General features: G+C 43.9%; 1 protein-coding gene across 6 annotated transcripts in view; it reads left to right on the plus strand.

Moving 5' to 3' along the window:
* Window positions 1-26,602, plus strand: part of LOC121545045 (myelin transcription factor 1-like protein) — a 93,924-nt gene that overhangs the window by 35,102 nt on the left and 32,220 nt on the right. For 5 of the 6 annotated variants that reach the window (XR_005996189.2, XM_041855396.2, XM_041855398.2 and 2 more), the window contains exons 1-2: window positions 9,618-9,699; window positions 15,448-16,587. Coding sequence is in view for 5 of the 6 variants with exons in the window: in XM_041855396.2 (XP_041711330.2) it covers window positions 15,459-16,587 (1,129 nt within the window). In the remaining variant the exon portion in view is untranslated. Of the gene's footprint in view, window positions 1-9,266; window positions 9,460-9,491; window positions 9,700-15,447; window positions 16,588-26,602 lie in introns of those variants that run through there. The other variant, XM_045209162.1, reaches the window with a different exon arrangement.

Consider the following 26,602-nt stretch of genomic DNA (forward strand, 5'->3'; position numbering starts at 1 on the left):
TGTTTAGTTCACTCATGTTTTTTTGTGCTGCTAATCCTAGATGGACTTGGGCTCTGGTGAATAGGTATGGCCATCTCTGTGCATGTTAGAACCCTATCTCAAACTAACTTTCAAAAACATTTATGACATGATATGACTGCAGTGTGAACTCCAGTATGGCAGTGTATAACGTAACATATCCAGTGTAGCTAACACTGATGGATAGAGTAGAGGAGAAGGGTAAACCTTATCCAAGATGGCCGCAGGGCTCTGCAGCTTCTCTCTGTCTCTCCCCACGTTGAAGTGATTGATTGAAGTAATTATGTTAATGGAGAGGATCCTTACCTAGGTGATTCAGGAGTGAATTTAGCAGATGGTTGCAATACAATACATGAGTAGAACCACAGGCCTGATTAGTCCACCTCGTATAGAAATTAGACTCGATATCATGCAAATGATCTTATTTATATCAACAGAGATGCATCTACCAATGTAATTTCCTATGCTGGCCACTCCCTCCATGCAGTCTGTTTTACTGGTGTATATAACCCTGTGGTGGTCTGTAGATGGACTCATGGATTCAGTGATGGTGATGGGCAGCTATAGCCTCTGGTCAGTCCCAGGGGTGTGGATGTGTTAGACCCACTCAGAGGGGCCCTAGGAGAGGCTCAGAGGGGCCCTAGGAGAGGCTCAGAGGGGCCCTAGGAGAGGCTCAGAGAGGACCTAGGAGAGGCTTAGAGGGGCCCTAGGAGAGGCTCAGAGGGGACCTAGGAGAGGCTATGGGGCTACTGGTTGGGCTCCTGGGGTAGAGGATTAGGAGCTGCGGCTGGGAAGTGTGGAGCACCCATAGGGCTGCTGGTAGCAAGTCTACTGCCCCTCAGTGTCATTCTGTCAGGTTTGGATGGCAGGGCTGAGGCTGGGTCTGGGGCAATAGGCAGGGGTAAGGGCAGTGGTAAAGGCAAGGGTAGGATGAAGGACAAGTGGCAATGACTGGTGCTGAAGAAGAGGCTAGGTAAGGGGCTGATGAAGAGGAAGGCACTGGGGCTGCCTGGCAGGCTGACTTGATGATGAGAGCTGGGTCTCTGCAGGGGTTTGATTCCTCTGGCTTTCTCTTCACTCTACTGCACTGGTTGACTTCTGTTACAGCCCATAACACTGCAGTGGAAGACACTACGGACTTGGTGTTATTGATGTTTTACAATACCACCTCTGTAATGGCAGTGTTTACAAATGATACAATAGTGTGTGTGTTGTATTATTCAGATATCACATTGTATGAGCTCTAATTTACTGGGGAGGTTTGAAAGTACCATGTTTAGAAGCAAGCAAGACAACAGTTAGCCTGAACAACACAGCTTTTGTTATTTTCTTTGGAGGGGAGAAGACTGTCAGGTCTAAAATGATCTGTCTCTCACTCTCGTTGTTCCTCTCCCTCTCTCTCTCTCTCTCTCTCTCTCTGTTTCTCACTCGCTCTCTCTCTCTCTATCTGTCACTCTCTCTCTCTCTCACTCTCTCTTTCTCTATGTCAATCTCTCTCTCTCTCTCTCTCTCTCTCTCTCTCGCTTTCTCTCTACGTCTCTTTATCTCCCTTCAATTATCTTTCCCTCTTTCCACCTCTCCCCCCTCTCTCTTTCTCTCTTTCCCTCTCTTTCCCTCTCTACCTCTTTCCATCCCCTCTCTCGCTCTCTATTTCTCTCTGACTGGCTTCCCGCCTGTCTATGAGGATGGCAAATCCCTGTTGGATTTCTGGAGGATATCACCATGGAGACGGCACTCTGCCACGCGTGCCTATAGATCCTGTTAGATAGGGGCACAGCGAGCGGTGCACGACACTCCTCCAACAACTCTCTCTATCTGTGGAGGAAAGGGACAGAGAAGAGGATGGAGAGAGAGAGAGAGAGAGAGAGAGAGAGAGAGAGAGAGAGAGAGAGAGAGAGAGAGAGAGAGAGAGAGAGAGAGAGAGAGAGAGAGAGAGAGAGAGAGAGAGAGAGAGAGAGAGAGAGAGAGAGAGAGAGAATGCGAGAGCGAGAGAGAGAGAGAGAGAGAGAGAGAGAGAGAGAGAGAGAGAGAGAGAGCGAGAGAGAGAGAGAGGAAAGACAGAAGTAGAGATAGCAGACTGGGGATGAGGTAAAAAGGGAGAAAACTCAGGTAGAAGGAGAGAGGATGGTTGAAAGACGAAGGGAGAGAGGGGAGAGTATGAGTGAGTGTGAGGTATAAGAGTGTTGAGAGAGAGAGAGAGAGAGAGAGAGAGAGAGAGAGAGAGAGAGAGAGAGAGAGAGAGAGAGAGAGAGAGAGAGAGAGTGAGTTAAAGCTATGTGAGTGCTGCAGCAGTCTCATCCCAGTGTCAGGGAGACAAATATCACATGATGCTAATGAGTGGCAAAATCTCCGGCCCCCGCTGTGAACAGGCTTTAATATGACTGCTAATAAAGCTGCTGTGTATCACTGTCACATTCCTGCACACACAAACTGTCACCCACCTGGGATTACACACAGACACACACATACACACACGCACATAAGTGCACACGCACACACAGACACGCACACACACACACAAACACACACACACACATACACATAGGGACTCTCTTACCAGATTTAACACTCCAATTTGTCTCTCTTCAACATCTACAGAGTGTTTTCCTAATGTTATTTGACTGGCCACTTGTTCCACTTTAATTGAATGCATCCTCTGGATTTGAGGATGCTATCTCAAAATACAGGGACAAAATAAGTGGCTTTCTTGTTACACAAGGGTCTGTTTCTTTTGATAGCTGACCAAACGCAACCCTCTTAGACTTCTACTGCCTGGAGAAAAAAAATACAGAAATAAATAACTTGCTGTCCTCCTCTCCTGACACAATTCCAACAGTATGTCTTTATTTAAATGGCACTTAATCACCTGTGGAATGGTGATTAAGTTACAGGGCTGGAGTAGAGTTGTGGCCAATGTCATGCTGTGAGAGAGATGAGGAACGTGTGGGTGGGTGTGTGTGTGTGTGTGTGTGTGTGTGTGTGTGTGTGTTTGTGTGTGTGTGTGTGAGGGCTCCTGTTCCTGTGGGTTAGTGATCGGCTTCCCTGTGTTGGGGGAAAAACACATCTCTCACAGTCACAGCAACCTCACAACTCAGGAGTAGGAGTAGGCTACAAGTCAAATCTGCGTTATTTTAGTTGTCAACACATTAATCACTTGTGGTGAATATTGAAATTAACTCTTTCAGTAGAAGAGGATTTTAGGACCAACTTAGACATATTTGCAGTAGTAGTAGAACAGAACATTATGTAACAATGGAAACACTTGTGGTGTAATTGACCCATTTTATGGGCCAGATAAAAACTATATCTAGTGATTTTTCTGATAAAAACAATATTTAGTGATTTTAACCTCAATCCATTTGCTGAGTGTTTCAATACAATTAGCAGTATCACAGAGATTGCGTATTGTAAAGTGATTCAGGTGAAAACACATTAATACCTGTCATGGAGTGAGCTGGAGCACATTAAGCACAGCCTCCATCGGGGTGATGCATTGCAAGGACTGCCTCATCGCTAAAACCCAGCTGGACAGACAGTGTGGTAAGCAATGGAAGAGGAGAGAGGGGTGAATTTCAACAGCTCCCTCCCTCCCTCCCTCCCTTCCTCCCACCCACCCACCCACCCACTCACCTATCCTCCCCACCAGGCTGGCTGCTTGGCAGTACGTATCCTGCTGGGATACGCCCTTGATTTATTTGGAGGGGCTCTGGACTGGGCCAGGATGAGTGGCATTTTAATGTGCTTTTGAGATGTTTGGTCACAAGCACTATTGATTAGAGTACTCAGCGACCACCATTCCGCCCCCCTCCACACCACAACCCCCACCCTGGAGAGAGGCGCCGGGCCTGCAGGAGCCTGCAGGGCTGTCAGGCAGGGAATGAGTTTTCGTGTGAGCTTAGATTAATGAAATGAGGCCCTGTGTGTGGGTGCAGGGGTCAGGCTATTAAGTAATCGCTGGGCCTGCTGAGATTGAGGCTGTCTGCCAGTTGAGCCCGACGCTGACTGAGTGATGGACACCCGCTCCTTTTGGGCTGTGTGGAAAAAGCATGTGTGTGGAAAACGTGTGTGTGGGGGTTTGGGGGAGGGAGGGAGGGAGGGGGGAGAGGGGAGGGAGGGAGATATGGAGAGAGAGATCAGCAAGCCGGTGCGCCCTCGCAATTCTGAGACAAATAAACAGTGTTAAGAGGTCCACAGTGAACATGCTGCAGTCAGCCAAAATACCCAGTTCTCCACCAATTTAAGAAATTATGCTCATGTATTAACAGCACCCCCCTGACCTTGAGTGGTGGAGGCTTCAGAGAGGTGCCACATCCGCTCTGAGATGCCCAAGACAGAATGCCTCCACCGACTATAATAACTGATGATATAATTTCACTCCTCGGCTCCTTCAACTTAATGGTGTCTATTTGTTCACATTAGAACATATTTTGGGCTGAGTGAGGAGGGAGAAAAACTTTGGGCTGGTGTGAATGGGAATCAGGGACATTTCACAGCTCAGTAGCCTCTGACCAAGCGTACCTGAAACCTGTCTGACTCTGTTACCTATGCAAAGGGAAAGGATCACTGGCGGATCACTGGCGCTACTTTGCTTTCCAACTAAGGTGCATGACATGGGGAGCTAACTTTAGTAGAGAGAAGATTCAGCAACTCTTGGAGGAAAATTGAATTTAAAAAGAGCTTATTTCATTATTAGTAGAACCCACTTGTTTTGGCTTTCACACCAACTCTGTTACCTACCAGCATAGAGCACTGATCTTCTTGGCACCTAAAACACATTGTCACACTGGTATCATTGGGACCCTGTCCGTGTGGATTTTTTGAAAGAGAGGTTGGGTGCCACATGCTAACACTCGTGCACACATGCACGTACACGTACACATACACACACACACACGCACACACTCACACTCACACACACACACACACACAGATAAACACAAACACAGAGACCTGTATCGCCCCCAGACTCCCCATGGTTTGATGAGTGAAATGGATTAGGCTCCTGTGATCAATAGTCTGGGCAAATACACAGATTATCAGATTATCAGATTAAAATGTGTCCCCTGCTGCCAAGGGGACCAGGAGAATATAGTTAAACCCAGGTGCTTCGGCAAGATTCAATTAATTATCTCTCTGATTATTCTGTTTTCCCAATGACGATCGTACAACAACGTACACAGCTACATGTTTCGCTGCAGTTGGTACAACAGAGTCAGACGATCTCAGCTCAATAAACAATTTATAACCCAGGAATGTGAATATCTATTTGTTTTAATCTCTTTGTTTTTAATCAGCCTGGCCTCAGAACCATACGAAACATACTATGTATTTCTGAGGACTTCCACGACGTATGATACCTACTAATGGTCTAGTTACTTTAGACAGAAATGAAAGTAAGTAGGTTGGTCGGGGAGGATGGGTCGGTGTAATCCGTGACCATCTAGCAATCCAAAGGTTTCATGTTCGAGTCACGCCGGAGACAGCTGTAGCATTTTAGCTAACCCTCCCACTGGGCACAGACGTCAGTTCAATGTCTAGGTTTGATTTACATTTGGTTGCGTTGTTAACTAACGTGAATTTAACGTGAAATCAACAACAAATTTCAACATGTCATTGGATTTACAGTTTTTTTTATCGCTTTGGTACTATTTTCACAAGTATGTGGTACATTTTCACAGCTCTTAGTACAAAACTCCAAATGGGTCACACTTGTAACGCAGCCAGTCTTTCATTCAAAACCTGTCGTTGTGCATTAATTTGGATTGTAAACATCTCTCACCACACAACCATTGATTCAAAATATAAGTTTATTGTGAAATGTAATGAGAACATTGGTTTTATCACCAAAACACAACATAATGATATCTTATGTAATTATATTTTATATAATTACATATATAAAATATATTATATAATTATATAATTACATATATATAATTGCAACATAGGTGTACTGTCTGTAATCAAATTAAATGAATGAAAATAAAACAATGTTTAGCACACATTAGTTTGCATCAAGCCTGTCTTGAGCATTTGGCCATACATTCTCATCCACATCACAGTGAATGTCCTCAGAAAAAACCTTTTGGCATGGCGAATCCAAGCTTGACGTTGGTTTGCATTGATGTCGTCGCATGCCTCATCCATGGCCAGGAGGGTGGCAAGCTCATGGGAATGGCGATCGTACACCTTCCACCTCCATACTGAAAAAAAATCCTCAATACGGTTGAGGAAAGGAGAGTATGGGGGCAGGTATAGGGTCACGAATCGGGGATGGGCCTGAAACCATACCTGAACCACCTCTGCATGGTGGAACCTGACATTGTCCCACACAATGACATAGGTGACCCCTTCACCTTGACAGGCATGCTCAATTTCATTGAGAAACACAACGAGGTGTGCAGCGTTGTAGGATCCAAGTAATGGCTACTACACCATTTTCAGAGATAGCTGCGCACATGGAGATGTTTCCCACACGTTGTCCAGGCACTAGGACGGTCTCCCATTGGCTGATGAGTTTCCGTCCACGGCGCCGAGGTTTGGCCAGGTTGAAGCCCGCTTCATCAACTAAGTTATACTTGTGATGGTTCACAGCAGCATCAAGCACCATCAACCTCAAAAAATATATTTTGGTTAGTTATTTCTACAGTATAGTTCCAATATGATATTGTGAAGTAGCATGTGCATCAAATAGTAACAGTAATACAGTATATAGTGCTGTACCTGAACATACTCGGCCCACAGTTGTTTCACCCAGTCGTTGTTTCTCTCAAAGGACACCAGGTTAATGTGTTTCATAGATACCTGCTGCCTCTTCAAAAGGCGGACGATTGTTGGTAGGCTGATGAATACCACATTGGCAAAGGTGTCATCGTTCTCCTCAATGGCCTGCTTTATTTTTCAGACAGCCATACGTCATTCCTGGCTCTCACCATTTCCACCACGGCCCACTCCTGCTGGTTGGTCAGCACACGGCAACGGCCACCACCATGGGGTCTTCTGTCAATTCTGAGGGGAGAACAGAGTATACTGTCAATAGATCATACTGTAAGAATACTGTAACATGTTTTGTGAATTTACATGCATTACAATATGTAATTTACTGTAAATGTAATGGTAAAGCATAGAGCATATCCTGCAGACTTACCCGTTTTCTTGGCGCAATGTTCTCATGATCGAATTAACAGTTGATCTTCAGATTGGGGTGAACTAATCTGGCAGCTTCTGCCATGGTAAGGCCTCTGTTTACCACATGGTCAACGACGATGACCCGGACTTCATTAGACACAACAGTTCGCTGCCATCTGCCGCACTCTCTCTGATGTCCACCTCTTTGATGGGGCCCATGCCCACCTCTTTGACCTCTTTGATGGGGCCCATGCCCACCTCTTTGACCTCTTTGATGGGGCCCATGCCCACCTCTTTGACCTCTTTGATGGGGCCCATGCCCACCTCTTTGACCTCTTTGATGGGGCCCATGCCCACCTCTTTGACCTCTTTGATGGGGCACATGCCCACCTCTTTGACCTCTCTGACGGCCCCTTGTCCACAAGCTCTTTGATATCTTCCTCTCCCTTGCTGTCTATCCTGCTCTATGTTGAAAGAAATTGCAGTGTTCACACATACCCTTTTATATGGTGACCAATTGTGGTTACCACTGTGTGAAATCAATTAGCAATAATGAGTAGACATTATGTATGGTTATCATGTATCATACATGTAATTTAGATGTTTATACTTTACAAACACATATTTTATTTCTGTAGTTCTCAAAATCCATATATAGTAGACAAACCAGTTTAAAATCTATAGGTTTAAGTGATTAATCATTAAGCGCAGTTGGATTAAGTGATGGTCAAATGTATTTAAACAAATGAGAAGAGAATCAATGAAAAGTATTGTGAGCATTGCATTGTGAAAGGCAATTACTTTATATGAAAGGTATTTCTTGATGAAACACTGATTAGGTTTGGTGAAAAATTTTACTCTGTGATTTTGTATGTTGTACTTAGTCAATTGAAAATGTGCTTAACGTTTTGAAAAAACTGCCTTTTTGATTATCTGTTTTGAGTTTTGTACTACATACTTGTGAAAATAGTACCAAAGCGATACAAAAAAACTGTAGGTTTAAAGTTGGGTGAAAAAATACAAAATGCCCTTACGTTGATGACAAATCCAATTAGTTTCCCACTTTGATTTAACATCATCACATCGATTTTGGGGGCTGAAACCAGTTTTTGCCCAGTGGGCTTCCCCCAACCCTTATTCTAAACTTAACCCAATTCACCTAATCTGCTACACAAATGTACCTTTGCTTTTTTTGTTCTCCTAATCTTATAGTTCCCCATAAATTCTCCCCATAATTCTCCTTTGTTGTTATGGCGCACAAGCAACCTGGTCTCAGAGAAATACGTATAATACTATACATCATTCAAGACAGTAAGGTCTCCCCCCTCATTCGTATGCTATTGTACGACTGGGTAAGACGTATCAAATCAAATTGTATTTGTCACATGCGCCGAATACAACAGGTGTAGACCTTACTGGGAAATGCTTACTCACAAGCCCTCAACCAACATTGCAGAGTTTTAACAAAATAGTAAGTAACAAAATATTTGCTAAAATAAAATAACAATAACGAGGCTATATACAGGGGTACCAGTATGAAACTATACGTCCTATATTTCATATGATATTGTACGACCGCTATTCCATTCATAATGTAACCTAACGTTACGTAATATATAATATTAAGGTCAGTTCTTGATTTACGTACAAAATAACACGAATTGCCCTGAGACCACGTTGTTCTATTTATCTCAGACATTCCTCCTCTTGTAATTGTAAACCCAGCAAAGGAGTGCAAATAGAATGTAATTACACAATAGTGAATGATTATGGGCACGTTTAGTGCTCCTTTCATGAAACTTTGATTTCACAAACAAAGCCCTTCAGCAGAGCATTGGGTTTGTCCTAGATCTGTTCTGCAGCGAGAAAGCGTCACAACATGCAGCACCTTGCGGCATTGTGCTGCAGTTGTGTTTTATTGTGTTTTGTAGTGTTCTCTCCAAAATTATTGTAATCTGTGAATAGCCTGCTGGGCAGTGTGCTGGCCCAGTGACATAGTCAGCACCAGAGCCAGTGTATTGTATTTGCTTAGCCACTAGCCAGCCACTAAGCCAGGTGATGTGGAGTTTTGGGTCTGGTGGCTAAGCGCTAATGGCTCCTGTCTTATCTGTTCCCTGCAGTGTGTATGGCTGCCCCCTGGCCAAGAAGAGGAAAACACTGGACAGACAGCCTCTGGAAGGCCTGGAGCCCTTACTGGAACCGCTGGAGCCAGACCCCAAGAGGAGACCCCTCATAACCCACATGGACAACTCCACTATGGACGAGAGCGACGAGACAGACGGAACAGTGGAGATGGATGACAGAGAGGAGGAGGTGGAGGAGGGAGTGGAGGATGGGGAGATGAGGAAGAGGAGGTAGAGGAGGAGGAAGAGGAAGGATACTTGGAGGACAATGAGGAACAGATGGAGCAGGAAGAAGGAGAGGTAGAGAGAGGGGAGGGAGAGGTGGAGGAGGTAGAGGTGGAACAAGGGGAAGAGGAGGACGGAGTACAAGAGGAGGAAGAAGAGGAGGAGGAGTATGAGGAGGAGTATGAGGAGCAGAGTCAAGGCCAAGGTGAGACATCTTCATTTAAACCTTTGTTACACCAAGACATATTAGAATATTCAAAGTAATGTAAATGTCTGAGTTGCTATCGTCTACGTTGCGGAATGGTTAGTCTTGAATATACAGTATACTGTATATGCAGTATGGTTAGGCAATAAAGGCATGCAATTATAATTTTGTCTGCTTACTGGGAATTGAAATGTGATACAATTCTACATAACAAAATACAAACTAAATCCCAAGCCTGTCCCAGAACATAGAATATATTATTCTGTTCACATTCCTTTGATCTTTGTTTGTTTCATCCGTTTGACTGGTTTATTTATTTGTTTGTTTGAGCATTTGCTTCTCCTCCAACTTATATGATGACTGTAGCTACCAGAAACAGAATTTGTAGTGCTAGATCAAACCTGGTTACCTGGAATAGAGAGATGGGTTGGCAGCGAAGGCAATTTTTTTAGGGAGCAGCTCAGCTCTGTAATTTGAGGTTTGTTTGGGCCATTTGCCATTACCTTCAGGGCTATCTCAGTCACAGGCTGAAAGCAGTGCTGGCGCTGTCTCTCACACACAGACCCTGTGAAAATGGCAGTTTGTCACTGGTTCCACAGGGGCTGGATGGGAACACCCTGTCTCCAAAACACCTCATTCCAGAGATAAATGCCCAGAAAAAGAGGATCAGGTCTCAAAATTATGCAGTGAATTAAACTAAACTATAATTCGTGAATTATTAATTTCACAAGGCAGATAGTGTTTTCAGACACGAGCTAAGTTTCACATGTAAATTTTTCATATTTGCCATTTTTTACCACTTCCAGCTACATCTGGTCTCCCCATCCAGGTGAGACTTCAGAGGCAATCCAGCAGTAACTTCAGAGGCAATCCAGCAGTAGGATGCAGGGTGCTATGATGCTGCAATGAATGTGCCAAAACTTACAACTGGAAAAAAGGCAGCAAAAGCAAAGGCCAGGGTACCATAACCAAAGATAGGGAAAATTCCATAAAAGAGGGAGGCGTTTTATTTAATCATGTTATCATAAAAAATGTTTCACTAAAAATATTTATTTTGCATCCATTTACAACTAATTTGCTCTCGCATTTCAAAATTGTTTCCTTGCAATATTTGGTTTTGCTATGAATACTTTTGGGTGTACGGTTTCGCTTTCACTGTCATTATTTTTGTTTACAATACTAAGAATTTTGTTCTCGACTTCAGAAGTTTCGCTTGATATTAATGGCACAAAAGTAACTCACTCACTAGAGGATTGCAGCATATAATAACACTATTACTCTATTAAAGGTGTTTAAAGCGGCAATCCTTAATTGAAACATTAACAAAGTAGGCTCCCCGCCAAAGCTGAGGGATGAGGCTGGAGAAAACACTCTCAAATCCACACTACACTATGGATACAAGGACTGACCATCCATGATATCAAAATTATAGTGTTTGTTTACATTTACTTTGTTTACAAAGATTGGAGTAAAACAAGCTTATATTATGGGTTCTGATGGGGTACAACAGTTGAACTAAACTCATGAGGGATTTATACGTTATATTCTACAAGAATCAATATGTACATATCATTAATTTATAAGTCCAAAAACTGATATATTAACAAATAATTGCCCCTTTAACAGGCAGTGACCTTCATACAGCAGAACTATGTTGCCATTTCAATGTCATCTATTAACCTGCCCCCAAAAAATGTATTCTGTCCACTGTTCCGCGAATGTCCTGCAAAATCGTTCCCTTTTTTCCGTATTTGGGCTTTTTAGATGTGGTCACACTTATTCCACCAGTGGAAACATTGCTACTGCAACATGTTAACACCATCTTTTCACATGTGAGGAGAATAACATTATTTCATCCCCACATGTGAATCTGCAATTCCACATGCGAAAGTGAGATTTTCGCATGTGGAGTGTTGTTTAAATGTTTTTCACATGAAAATGCATATCTGATTTTCACATGTGAAAGTTTTTAACATGTGAAACCACAAATTTAACATGTGAAACTGCAATGTGGTGTTAACATGTAAACTCAAAATGTTATAAATGTGAAATGTAATATCAAGATGTGAAAACAGCTATTCCACATACGAAAATGCAATTTTTAAATGCAATTTTCACACGTGAAACTGCAAATTTGACCTTTTTTGTAAGGGTGCATGTATTTGTGTGAGAAAAGTCAAAAGCAGGAGTCCCACCACCTTTGCTTACAAGCATGAATAAGTAATGCTAGATATACAGTAAAATCTTCTGTTTAAAATGACCTGCCACAAACCAATTGAACACAGAACTATATAGATTATAGAGAAAAAACACAGTAGCCTGTGTCTGCTTTCGAGACTGTCTGGGACGTGAGAAGTTCTCCCCCATGTGTGGTCTCTGCCCCTGACGTGCCAAAACACCACATTTGGCAGGTTTCTCTACAACTCATTCTGCCTCTCGCCCCCCTGCACCCCAGATCCTTCCTGACAGAGCCCTCAAGTCCAATTAAGACTGGAGCTCTGAGAGATACAGTACATTGTGCTAGCTTCCTTCTAAAGGTGTTAATGTGTGTCAGCCTCCCTCCTCTGTCTCTCTCTGTCTCTCTGTTGGGCATGTGAGTCCACAGTCAAAGAGATGGTCTTTGTTTCCTGCTTGGCCCAAGGAGCACAATTCAATCAATTCCACTGGGTGTAAAAGCTTTCTGCTCTGGCCTAATTAAACTGGGTGAATATTTGGGATTTTCTCCATCGTCCTAAACCACAGTGCCATCTTTAGATAGGAGGATGAAATCACACTTTTTCTTCTTCTCCTTTTTCTTGTCTCCTCAGAAATGTAGATTCGTCTCTCCACATGCATCACTATAATTTCCCCCCATATCCTCCAAAACAGAAGTGGCAGCAGGGCAGATTCCAATCTGTAATAGAGGTGGCATTGTTATGGCGGCTCTGTGTTTCTCAATGGATATATGCACACTGCTGCACGCTGCATTGTTAATCCAAGCCAATACGGAGCAGCGCAATCTCTCAGTTCCCCTTTCAATCTGTTTCGCTTCCCTATCCCCTTTGTGTACCTTGATTGCTCTTCAAATTGCTTTTCTGAGCCATGTTTCAAACTATCAAAAATTAAACCTCTGGCAACCAGGGTAAGGGTAGAGTACTGTAAGAAATCATTCCCCTGTCAAAATATGTGCCTGGTCAGTCGTGACTCCGCGGTCCAGAACCCTCACCTCAACGCCCTAGATGTTGTGTCGCTCTCATTAGATTGAGAAGTGTGTGGGGGTTGTGTGTGTGCGGACAGTGTGTGTGTGTGTGTGTGTCTGTTGCAGTGTATATCAATGTGTTGTATGTGTGTGCATGTCTAGGTGTACTGTTTGTGTACATGTACAGTACCAGTCAAATGTTTGGACACACATACTCATTCAAGGGTTTTTCTTGGAAAAAGCAGCCTCCTGGAATGCTTTTCCAACAGTCTTGAAGGATTTCCCACATATGCTGAGCACTTGTTGGCTGCTTTTCCTTCACTCTGCGGTGCAACTCATCCCAAACCATCTCAATTGGATTGAGGTCGGGTGATTTTGGAGGCCAGGTCATCTGATGCAGCACTCCATCACTCTCCTTCTTGGTCAAATAGCCCTTACATAGCCTGGAGGTGTGTTGGGTCATTGTCCTGTTGAATACCAGATGGGATGGCGTATCGCTGCAGAATGCTGTGGTAGCCATGCTGGTTAAGTGTGCCTTGAATTCTAAATAAATCACAGACAGTGTCACCAGCAAAGCAACCCTACACATCACACCTCCTCCTCCATGCTTGACGGTAGGAACCACACATGCAGAGATCATCTGTTCACCTACTCTGCGTCTCACAAAGACACGTCAGTTGGATCCCAAAATCTCACATTTGGACTCATCAGACCAAAGGACAGATTTCCACCGGTCTAATGTCCATTGCTCGTGTTTATTGGCCCAAGCAAGTATCTTCTTATTATTGGTGTCCTTTAGTAGTGGTTTCTTTGCAGCAATTCGACCATGAAGGCCTGATTCACGCAGTCTCCTCTGAACAGTTGATGTTGAGATGTGTCTGTTACTTGAACTCTGTGAAGCATTTATTTGGGCTGCAATCTGAGGTGCAGTTAATTGCCGATTTCTGAGGCTGGTAAGTCTAATGAACTTATCCTCTGCAGCAGAGGGAACTCTGGGTCTCCCTTTCCTGAGGCGGTCCTCATGAGAGCCAGTTTCATCATAGCGCTTGATGGTTTTTGCGACTGCACTTGAAGAAACTTTCAAAGTTTAGAAATTTTCCGGATTGACTGACCTTCATGTCTTAAAGTAATGATGGATTTGCTTATTTGAGCTGTTCTTGCCATAATATGGACTTGGTCTTTTACCAAATAGGGCTATCTTCTGTATACCACCCCTACCTTGTCACAACACAGCTGTTTGGCTCAAACACATTAAGAAGGGAAAAAATTGCACAAATTAACTTTTAACAAGGCACACCTGTTAATTGAAATGCATTCCAGGTGACTACCTCATGAAGCTGGTTGAGAGAATGCCAAGAGTGTGCAAAGCTGTCATCAAGGCAAAGGGTGGCTACTTTGAAGAATCTCAAACATAAACCACTTTTTTGGTTACTGCATGATTCCAAATGTGTTATATCATAGTTTTGATGTCTTCACTATTATTCTACAATGTAGATAATAGTAAAAATAAAGAAAAACCCTTGAATGAGTAGGTGTGTCCAAACTTTTGACTGGCACTGTATGTAAAGTATGCATGTATGTTTGTATGTTTGTGTATGTTTGTGCATGCATGTATACATGAGCTTAAAGGCTTTCATGCTTCATGTTTACCCCTTTGATCTCTATCTTATGGAAATGTTCCCTTTCACACACACATGTTCACACACACAATGTGTCTTCGAAACCTGGCAACAATTAATTCTTCATGACAGAAGATTACACCTCACTAGTGTTTTGTCAGGTGATTTTCTGCCTCCATCCAGAAATCAAAGTCACGTTTAATATTTCTGTGTAGGGATCTGGGTTTTTTCTCTGCAGGAATGTAAGTGGCAAACGTGTGGTGGGTCGGGTGTGAGCGATGCGATGCGCTCTTGATGGTTCACGGGCTGGAGGGAATGTGAGAGGGCCAATTGGAAGTGCTCCAGAGTGGCTGCTTCACATTACTGACAGGAGAGGCTCAGCAACCTTTAGGAGCCTGTCTTGCAGAATGAAAAGCATTCTAAAGATCCTGTTGATTGGACAAAAAGGGCCTTTCTGGAATGGGGAGAATAGAGAGAGAATGTAGGGATTTGTTTATTCTGTTAAGGTAATGACACATAACATGAGACACTCAATGTATAACATAAAGCATGCTGATTCCAGTTTGAAGGTCTTTTGCTCCACTACAAAATCTGGTCAAATGAAAAGCTTGTTGCTTTATGCCAGTTACTTAGCCATCAACTGGGAGCAGCAGTGTGCATGTTGTTGTAACCCAAAGGATCCAGATTACCTGGATGCGGTGTACTTTAATTTCGGGAATGTACATCCAAAGCATCTCTATGGAAATTTCCAAACCACTTTATCCCACTTCCTGTGCTGATTCACAATTCAGTTATAGGCTGCTGTTAAGACTCTGAAAGTACATTACTGAGAAACGCAAAGAGTTCCTTATCCAATTTAAAAGGACCAAGACCAGAAATCTGATTTACCCGTTAAATAGAATGAGCGAAATGAGATTACAATGCATTTGTTGTTCTTTTTTTCCCGTACAGAGCACGATCAGATGAATGGCGGCGGAGGCGGTGGCGGCCATCCTAAATCCGGTCCGACGGGGGAGAAAGACGACAACAACAACGATGAGTATGAGAACTATGATGAGCTGGTGGCCAAGTCTCTGCTCAACCTGGGTAAGATCGCAGAGGACGCCGCCTACCGTGCCATGACCGAGTCTGAGATGAACAGCAACTCCTCCAACAGTGCTGAGGAAGAAGAGGAGGAGGAGGAGGAGGAAGAAGAGGAGGAGGAGGAGGAGGAGGAAGAAGAAGAGGAGGAGGATGGGGAGGGTGGGGAGGGCATTCAGAGGAAGGGTGAGTTGACTCTGGATGTCAACAGTGATGTAGTGAGGGAAACGGTGGACTCTCTGAAGCTTCTGGCCCAGGGACACGGGGCTATGCTCTCTGACAACATGGAGGGAGGAGAATATGAGGACGGGATTGGGGAGAACGGGGAAGCGAACCGTGATGGAGGGACTGGAGGTGGTAACGGTCAGGGTAAAGCTTCTAATGGACTGCAGGAGAGCGATGAGGAGGTGTGTCTAAGCAGCCTGGAGTGTCTGAGGAACCAGTGCTTTGACCTGGCCCGCAAACTGAGTGAGACGCAGCCGGCTGACCGCTCGGGCACAGGGCTCCCGCAACAGAGCCACCCTGGCGGCGGGGACACCCAGGGACAGCATCCCCACCCCCACCAGCCTGGGTACGGGGACCTCCAGCAGAGCCAGGAGGAGAGGCGCACCCTGGAGAGGAACTACTCCGACATGGTCAACCTGATGAAGCTGGAGGAGCAGCTGAGCCCGCGCTCCAAGGCCTTCTCCAGCTGCGCTCAGGATGACCGCTACCACAACCACATCCACGACCGGGACGAGGACACGCGGTCGGTGACGTCGGACCGCTCAGAGGAGGTGTTCGACATGACCAAGGGGAACCTGTCTCTGCTGGAGAAGGCCATCGCGCTGGAGTCTGAGAGGGCCAAGGCCATGAGAGACAAGATGGCTGCCGAGGCGGCGCGGAGGGACGGGGTGAGGTATCATCATCACCATGGAGACCATCATGGGGAGCACCAATCGCGGCATGGATACGGAGAAGAGCGCAAGGCCCGCCTCCATGACGGGATGAAGAAGCCTTACTACCATAAAAGTAAGTATAGCTGGCTAGAATGATTTGGACTTCAGTAGCGATGTGTGGGGAAAATCACTGGGGAAGCCAAGCCAGAAAAAAATTCCATATTACAACCTATGTGTTATGATAATTGCATTGTTTGCTTTATAACCTGTTAGTTCATATGCCTTGCCACCATAAACACTATATATACAAAAGTATGTGGACACCCCTTCAAATGAGTGGATTCGGCTATTTCAGCCACACCTGTTGCTGACAGGTGTATAAAATCGAGCACACAGCCATGCAATCTCCATAGACAAACATTGGCAGTAGAATGGCCTTACTGAAGAGCTCAGTGACTTTCAACGTGGCACGTTCATAGGATGCCACCTTTCCAACAAGTCAGTTCGTGAACTTTTTGCCCTGCTAGAGCTGCCCTGGTCAACTGTAAGTGTTATTGTAAAGTGGAAACATCTAGGATCAACAACGGCTCAGCCGCGAAGTGGTAGGCCACACAAGCTCACAGAACAGGACTGCCAAGTGCTGAAGCGCGTAGCACGTAAAAATTGTCTGTCCTCAGTTGCAACACTCACTACCGAATTCCAAACTGCCTCTGGAAGCAGCGTTGTCTGGAAGAATTGTTCTCCGGGAGCTTCATGAAATGGGTTCCATGGCCGAGCAGCCACACACAAGCCTAAGATCACCATGGGCAATGCCAAGTGTCGGCTGGAATGGTGTAAAGATCGCCACCATTGGACTCTGGAGCAGTGGAAATGGGTTCTCTGGAGTGATGAATCATGCTTCACCGTCTGGCAGTCCAACGGACAAATCTGGGTTTGGCGGATGCCAGGAGAACGCTACCTGCCCGAATGCATAGTACTATCTGTAAAGTTTGGTGGAGGAGGAATAATGGTCAGGGGCTGTTTTTCATGGTTTGGGCTAGGCCCCTTAGTTCCAGTGAAGGGAAATCCTACAGCATACAATTACATTCTAGACGATTCTGTGCTTCCAACTTTGTGGCAACAGTTTGGGGAAGGCCCTTTCCTGTTTCAGCATGACAATGCCCCCGTGCACAAAGCAAGGTCCATACAGAAATGGTTTGTCGAGATCGGTGTGGAAGAACTTGACTGGCCTGCATAGAGCCCTGACCTCAACCCCATCGAACACCTTTGGGATGAATTGGAACGCTGACTGCGAGCCAGGCCGAATCGCCTAACATCAGTGCTTGACCTCTCTAATGCTCTTGTGGCTGAATGGAAGCGAGTCCCTGCAGCAATGTTCCAGCATCTATTGGAAAGCCTTCCCAGAAGAGTGGAGGCTGTTATAGCAGGAAAGGGGGGAGCAACTCCATATTAATGCCCATGATTTTGGAAAAAGATGTTCGACGAGCAGGTGTCCACATACTTTTGGTCATGTAGTGTATATAGGCCTAAGGCCGAGATTTTTTTATTTTACCTTTATTTAACTAGGCAAGTCAGTTAAGAACAAATTCTTATTTACAAAGACGGCCTACACCGGCCAAACCCGGACAACGCTGGGCCAATTGTGCGCCGCCCTATGGGAAGACATAATAAGAAGGCACAGAGCAACCTCTGACCTACAGTATGGTCCAGCAAGTTAATGTTTCCGACATTTTCGGACAACGAAACAATTATTGATTTAGAACCATGGAGAGTTACCGCCAGTTGTAAAGAAAACAGGAGCAGCCTCCACTATTCCAGTACCATTTCAACTTCAACATTTCAACATCATCAAATCACCGCTTAGTCTAATACAGTGACAACTAAAATATATCTAAAGCAATTTAGTCCAATCAACGTCAGCTAAATATGATGTGGCTGTCCATGGTTCTGATTTGCGTGTGTGTGTGTGTGTGTGTGTGTGTGTGCGTGCGTGCTAGTAGAAAAAACTTGTTGACTTACCCTACTTGTAGAGAAACGCCAATGCCATCCTTCTGTCCTTCATGTTGACGAAACGGTCTATGACTCTGTTATACAGTACACGCTTTTAGTTTTTGTTGTCCAGGCTACCTGGCCAAAATGCTTGTTTGCTAGCCTAACTTCCTTCCATGGGCAACGATGAGCCAGCTAGTTAACATTAGCCTACTACATCTAGCTACATATTGAACTTACATCCTCTAAGGCCAGGGGCACAATGTATCAATTTATGGTTGGATCAGAATCGCCGTTATAATCATTGGCCAGTACGGAGAATTAAGTAAAACCACAAGTCCAAATCCCTATCTCCATCCGTGGCTAATTTAGGAAAGGGACAATTTTAGTCCACAAAGCATATTGCATGTAACAAACAGTTACATGACCTACAGCATGGTCAAGCAAGTTCATGTTTCTAAAAATGTTTGACTACTAAACAACTATTGATTTAGAACCACAGAGAGTTACCGCAAGTTGTAAAGGAAACAGGAGCTGCCTCCACTATTCCAACACCATTTTAACTTAAACATTTCAACATCATCAAATCACCTATGCTTAGTCTAATATAGTGACAACTAAAATATATCTAAAACAATTTAGTCCAATCAACATAAGCTAAATATGATGTTGCTGTCAATGGTTCTAATTTCTGTGTGTGTGTGTGTGTGTGTGTGTGTGTGTGTGTGTGTGTGTGTGTGTGTGTATGTGTCTGTGTGTGTGTGTGTGTGTGTGCGTGCGTTCGTGCTAGTAGAAAAAGCATGTTGACTCACCCTACTTGTAGAGAAACGCCAATGCCATCCTTCTGTCCTTCATGTTGACGAAACGGTCTATGACTCTGTTATACAGTACACGCTTTTAGTTTTTGTTGTCCAGGCTACCTGGCCAAAATGCTTGTTTGCTAGCCTAACTTCCTTCCATGGGCAACGATGAGCCAGCTAGTTAACATTAGCCTACTACATCTAGCTACATATTGAACTTACATCCTCTTAGGCCAGGCGCACAATGTATCAATTTATGGTTGGATCAGAATCGCCATTATAATCATTGGCCAGTACGGAGAATTAAGTAAAACCACAAGTCCAAATCCCTATCTCCATCCATGGCTAATTTAGGAAAGGGACAATTTTAGCTAGCTAGTAGATAGCCACCGGAGGACAACAACGCAACGAGATGCAACTTGCATGTTCTTTCTGTCAATGATGTTTTGCTTTCATGTGATGTGATTGGTGTGAAGCCAAATCCAAACTGGCTTCCCTTGACAGTTTTTGGGCTGATGTATAGATGGGCTACACATACAGAGACAGAGGGGCGCTGTTTCGCTCGCTCGGATGCTTTCTCCGGTGAGATGCATTCAGCCTCTTGCGAATTGAAGGAAAACTATGAAACACAGAGACGAAATATACATTATTTTATATGTTTTAATTCATATTTTGGGGGGGAAGCCTGGCTTCCCTTGGCATCCATGAATACATGCCACTGTTGATCTTATAAAGAGGACCCACAGTTACTTTGGGTCCCCATCACTGTGTTGTGTATGCTGCCACAACAGTAGACATTCGCCTATACCACACTACCTCTCTCACCTTGCTGAGGTGAATGAACAGTACATGTATGTGTGTCAAGTAAACCCCAGTCAGTCCCTGGCTCTGCCTCCCCATGTCCTCTCTCTGTCTGTGAGACGTAATGATGGCAGGCTAACATGCTCACTGCGAACCTCACTGTGACCTCGGGACAAGCTTTTGCAGCCAATTTGAAGACTGGCATCTCAGCAACGCCGCAGCAGCAGCAGCAGCTTATGTTGTTAAAATAGGCCAGCATGGCAACATCAGAGGGTAGGCTTGTCAGGCATAAGTAATGGCAATCTGCACGGACCGTTAGGACTGCAAATCACATCCCTCCCTGCCTGCAATGCAGCCCCGGTTGAAGCTGCCTATTTTTAAAACCGGAGAGGGACTCTGGAAGCTACGAAATAGAAGGCTGCTGGAGCTGCCTCTTGAAGGGAACTGGGTACTGTATACTGTCGACTCTGGGGATATGAGGTTTTAGGATAAATCTGTAAATAATTAAGTGAATGTGAATTATTTTAAGCAGAATGGTTAATTTAGTGAGTCTTTGTGTTGTGGTTAGGTTTTTACCATATAGGGCTATCTTCTGTAAGTGGTTATTTGAAGAATCTCAAATATAACATATATTTTCATTTGTTTAACACTTTTTTGGGTTACTACATGATTCCATATGTGTTATTTCATAGTTTTGATGTCTTCACTATTATTCTACAATGTAGAAAATAGTAAATATAAAGAAAAACCCTTGAATGAGTAGATGTTCTAAAACTTTTGACCGGTAGTGTAAGTGAGGACATTATGCATACTTAGTTCTGACTTGAAGATTAGAAAATGATATTTACAATTGGTTGCTTCCCCAAGATAATTTGAAGAGTGATTCTTCTCACTGTATTCCATCTCCCATCCTACAGAGATGGAACACTCATATCAAGGGCCTGATACCTCACCCTCTACTATGAGATAAGGAGGGAAGGCACACATAAAACAGGTCAGATAAGAGAATAGCCAATATGAACATCCTCCTTCACAGCAGGCATATTAAAACACAAATGCCACACAAATGGTAATTTCACATGCGCGGCACAGCCCCTGTATCTGGCTAATGTGGGAATAATGAGAGTGTCGCGATAACATCTTCCCCCTGGTGAGATAGCGGCAGACACCTCATTGACCAGGGTTGCTGTCTGTGATTTAGAAGTGAAGCGGAGGTGGTGCCTACGAGGGGAGAGCCCAGGCGGACTGCCAGGGAAAAGCACCAGGCGGGGAGATGGAAATTGAACAGTATCAGAATGAGCGATAAGGAACGACAGGCCCACTGACTGCACATTAATTATCCAGAGATGGAATGGTAATAGGGTCCATTTGCTATGCAAAGTGCGACCTGTCTCCAGCCACAATCGATATCCTCTGCTTTCTAATATGCATTCCTCTTGGCTCCCTCCCGTACTCCACTCTTCACTGTCCGCCATTAGGCAGCATCAGGCAGAGCCGCTGTGATGTGTGTGCACATGCATGTGTGCGTGTGTTCCTTTTATTTGAATGTAATGTCTTTAAAACAAGCGTAGATTGAAAGTTCAGAATGCATAAGTGACACAGGGAAAGCCATTTACCATGCCATTATGAACTGTGACTTTACAGTTCTTTCTCAGTATAAAAATAGGCCTACTCCCCACTATGTGATGCAGTCGTGCCCTATAAAAGGGGAAAGTTAGACATGACACAGACACAGTGTACCAACACTATGTATCCTAATATGACACAGTCATAAGTGTAAGGCCTTAATAATGTACAAGGAGGTAATGAGGGTAGTGTTCTGATCTATGGAGTCATCTGGTGACTTACTATGTATGAGTAGGTCTATCTGTACTACAGTGGCGGTTGGTGCCGTTTAAAATGAGGGAGGATTATTATTATTTATTTATGAGCATGGCCTTATTTCTATTACAGCATATTGGATGACAGTCATTCATATTCCATTCGTCCAGGTCAATGCAACATCTACCTACTACATGATAGGCTACTACATACATTTTCCCTTTACCCATCATGAGGTTGCTACAACCTAGCCTATGAATGAAAGTTTACAATGTAGGTGCACATGTCGAGAGAATTTTGAGAAATCAAGGTGACCGACACTGACAAATTCAAACAGGGGCGCCACTTTGGTTTTAGAAGTAGGGGGGGACATAACCTGGTTGGGGGCTATTTTTTGGGGGGCATCTAAAGATAATTCCTGCATTTTTACATAATCAAATATTCCGTTCATCATCATCAATAGCTACTGCCAGATCTTCCTCACATTTTTGTTTAACTTGATTTGTTTTATTGGGAAAAGCCTCTATCAACCCTTGATACAGTTTCTAAATCAATTTGGGAGGTTTGTCAGACTGCCTTAAAATATAATCTGTCTTGTCCAGTGTTTGCTGCACAGAGAGAATAAAGTGTTGTATCTGCAGGGATTCACCTCACCTCTGCCACAGACTGGTCTTCCCTGGCTGCTGAGACCCGGTCACCATCTGATCCTCCTAAGATGAGGCATGACAAAGAATGACCTTGGTGTACATTTATACATTATATATTATCCAAGAATAGAATCAATGGTTCAATAATTGAAATGATCATTATTCCCAGATATTGGACTGTAGCTTTAAGCTTAAGCTTTTTCTTGTAGCTACTGTAGGTCTACCCATCAATTCAAGATGGAATTTTGTATAATTTACTGATTCACCTGAGCCTGAGCTCCGTAGACTGGTCTTTCCTGGCTGTCTGACCCTGCTGGGACCCCTGTCACCATCTGATCCTGCTAAAACATGATGAGCATAGTGTTGTGTACTGACTGCAATAGAGGGCTGCATTCCCGCGGGATGCCTGCGGGACCTGCGGGTCCCGACAGAGATCATTGCGGCGTGGTCAGCATTTTTCATGCTGCGGGCGGAAGCGGGTGGTCAGACAGACGACTTTGGGATGAAAATATTTTTGTTGTCCCACAGATTATTTGGAAACGATCCTCTTTCTGCTTTGTATGCGTTAGCCTACCTATTGTATTAAAAGCACATATTTTTTGCAATATTCACACACTCAGAATTTGATGCTTCAACTTCAGTAGCCTACCTCTCCTAGTTGGGCTTGAGAGTTCAAGTGCGTGTAGTATGTGTGGTCTCCTTGAAATAGAGTAGGCTGCCTACATGGGCGGAGAATCACGTCGCAGTTAACTTCAATATGAAATTAACTTAAATATGATTGACTGTAGTTTACTATAATGTCTGTAAATAAATATTGATAATGGAAAGAAGTAGAGGGTGTTCAATAGTGATAATGGAAAGAAGTAGAGGGTGAGTGAGCGTTGAGCCTTTTCATTTTCAATAAGTATTGATTACCCATTTATTTGTCTCTGCCTGCAAATCGTCCTCCTAAAAGGTAGGCTTTATCCTATAGGCCTATGCAAAACGTAGCAAGTGTCGCTGTCATCATTCTTGCTGCTTCCAGTTCAGTAGCCATACTTGCGAGATCAGGTGCGCGTGTGGTCTCAATTCAATAGAGTTGGCTATAGCCTATGCATGGGCGGAGAAGCACGGGGCAGTTATCTTTCCAAGGAAATGTACTTTCTAAATAGGCATATGATTAGGCTATAGTTTACTACATTGCCTAGAAATAGGCCTAAATATTGATCACCCATATTTCTCCCAAGTCTCTCCAACTCTGCTCTCTTCAAACTACATCTAGCATATTGGCTGATATAGCCCAGTAATACAATATAAGGGCCATGTGAGAATCTCTGGTAATTTAACCTATTTAAGTTATTTTTGCGCATTTGATATTGCCTGTAGGGTGCAAAATTGCTGGGACCATGGCTGGCAAGTGAGCTATGTCACATAAGCCTAAAATAACATTGCTGGACTGCGGTTGGGTTTGGGACCAGTTCTTGCAGCAGTGGGTGGGAGTTGGACAGAAAGCCAGTAGTGCTGGCAGGAGCAGGAGCAGGATGAAGAAATTGGTCCCGCGCTGTGCACCATGACAGTGAAGCCTGTAACGTTAGAGCTGTTTATTCCTGTGTCAGTGAGAAAAGTAGGGAATTAGCTTGGGAAACTGACAGATCAATAACGTTACATTGCCATACTGACTAATAAAACTCACATTGCACTATTAAAACGTCAAAATATCAATTTTCAATCGTTTGGTCGATGGTTTCATCATTTGATTCAGGTCTAGTTTGATTGAGGCAAAAATAAAAGCTAATGTTAGCCAACTTTTGGCCAGCTCTCTCTCTCTCTCTAACGGTACATCAACTGGCGAAAGCTTTCCAAGTTCATTTACTTCTGAAACGGGACAAAACAAAGGCTACAAAACATTTCCATAATAACAACGGCTGTTAGATAGTAATAATAGCCACCTCATATCGCTATCTGACAGATAACTAGAGGCTAGAGCTGACCTGGCTGTGGTAGCTACTAGCTAGCATAGCGTATTCATTCACCTCAGTCGAGAGGGGATGAAACATTAGCTAACGTTACATGTCAGTTACAATACTAGCTCAGCACTGTGAGTAAACACTAGCTTAGTTTTTTTCTGTGAAGTTAAACAGCAGTTACCTTGCCAGTTACATCAGTCAACTAAATAGTAGCCAGTTTCTGCCCTGCTTGATTTTACAACTCGGTGAAAGAGCACAACACATACACATGCTCAACTCTCCAGTGCTGGTCCAGCCAGTCTTCCAGAAGCTTTGCCCTCACACAGCCTTTCAGCCTGCTCTGTGGTGTCCACGCAGTCCTAAATCCAGCCAGCTGAACACTTCAAACAACCTACCCGACCGCTCGGAAGTGTCCGCATGGTCCTAAAGTACACCGTTGCCGCTTTTTGTATCACATTGCAATGATAAAACTGGGGGGGACAAAAATGCAATTTCAGAATGTGGGGGGCACATGACCCCCCTGTCCCCAGTGAAAGTTGCGCTTTCAATACCGCCTTGCACGCGCTAGTCCAACAGTTGCAAATGAGAGTTTCTATTGAACAAATTGAGGTATGTTTATCCCCATTTAGTTGCCTTTGCTTCCATTTAAGATTTTTTTTCTACAGAATCGGTGGAATGAATACCCTCAAATGCAGTTCACTTTCATAGTAGCCACATAAAACAGCATGATGACTTTCCTCGTTGTATATATAATTCCCTCTCGCAACTATCTAAGTTCTCTCCTCCTCTCACCTTTTCCTTCGCTTGTGGACTTCAGTGCACAACACATCAGCTGTTTGTGACCAGGCGAAAAAACCTCTCCAAGCCAAACCTTCATATCATGACCGCTACACACAGCCTACATCATTGTCATGTCATAGTCAACATAGCTACAAGAACTAACACGTTAGTAAACCTGCTACAATCATGCAGTGCAGTGTACAGTGTGCAGTCAGTTACACCGGCGGGCCCTGGTGGCAATAAATTACCTTGACTTGGAAGAGTTCCAGTGTTGGATAGCCATAGCCAGCTAGCTAGCATAGCATCCCTCTCTGTTTGAGCCGGGTGTTTGAGTAGGCTAAACTAGCTAGCTGCATTTGCTAGCTAAGTGAAATTGAAAGTTTAAAAAATACAAACAAATATAGCTATGTCTCTGTCTCTCGCTCTCTCTCTGTCTCTCTTCCTCTCTCTCTTTTGCTTCTCCTTTATTTTTGAAGAAATTAATTTGTTAAAACTGTTCAACTATTGTCTTTCTCTCTCTTTGAGTAAACTAATCACCACATGTTATGCACTGCTTGCTTGCTAGCTGTAGCTTATGCTTTCAGTACTAGATTCATTCTCTGATCCTTTGATTAGGTGGACAGCATGTCAATTCATGCTGCAAGAGCTCTGATAGGTTGTAGGACGTTCTCTGGAAGTTGTCATAATTACTGTGTAAGTCTATGGAAGGAGGTGAGAACCATGAGCCTCCTGGGTTTTGTATTGAATTCAATGTACCTAGAGGAGGACAGAAGCTAGCTGTCCTCCGGCTACACCATGGTGCTACCCTACAGAGTGCTGCTGAGGCTACTGTAGACCTTCATTGCAAAATAGTGTGTTTTAATCAATTATTTGGTGATGTGAATATATTTAGTATAGTTTAATCTAAAAAGGATAACTTTATGTTTCACTATTTATATTTTTATGAAATTCACTGACAATGGTTCCCTTTCTCTTTTTCTCTCTCTGTCTTTCTTTGTCTCTGTCTGTCTTTTCCTCCCTGTCTCTCTGTACCACTCCGTCTTTCTATGTCTGGGTTTATTTTGGTTATTCAGTAAGTGGTGGAGGTGAAGGTTACAGAAGCCTTTCAAACTTTAATTAGCAGACTGTCTCTCTGTGGTCCTGCCTTTAAGAGCACCTCTATCTCTCTATCTGACTTCTCTCTCTCTCTCTCTTTCTCTCTCTTTCTTGCTCTATCCCTTTCTCTCTCTCTCTCTCTCTGTCTCTCTCTCATCCCCTCTCTCTTTCTCTCTCTCTTTGACTGCTACTCTGTGGAAGACGTGAAAGGAAATGCATCCCCTCTCTCTCTTTTGTTCTTTGCCCTTTACCTCCCCCTCACTCCCTTG

The sequence above is a fragment of the Coregonus clupeaformis genome, chromosome 29 (assembly GCF_020615455.1).
Source record: "Coregonus clupeaformis isolate EN_2021a chromosome 29, ASM2061545v1, whole genome shotgun sequence".
Taxonomy (NCBI): Eukaryota; Metazoa; Chordata; class Actinopteri; order Salmoniformes; family Salmonidae; genus Coregonus; species Coregonus clupeaformis.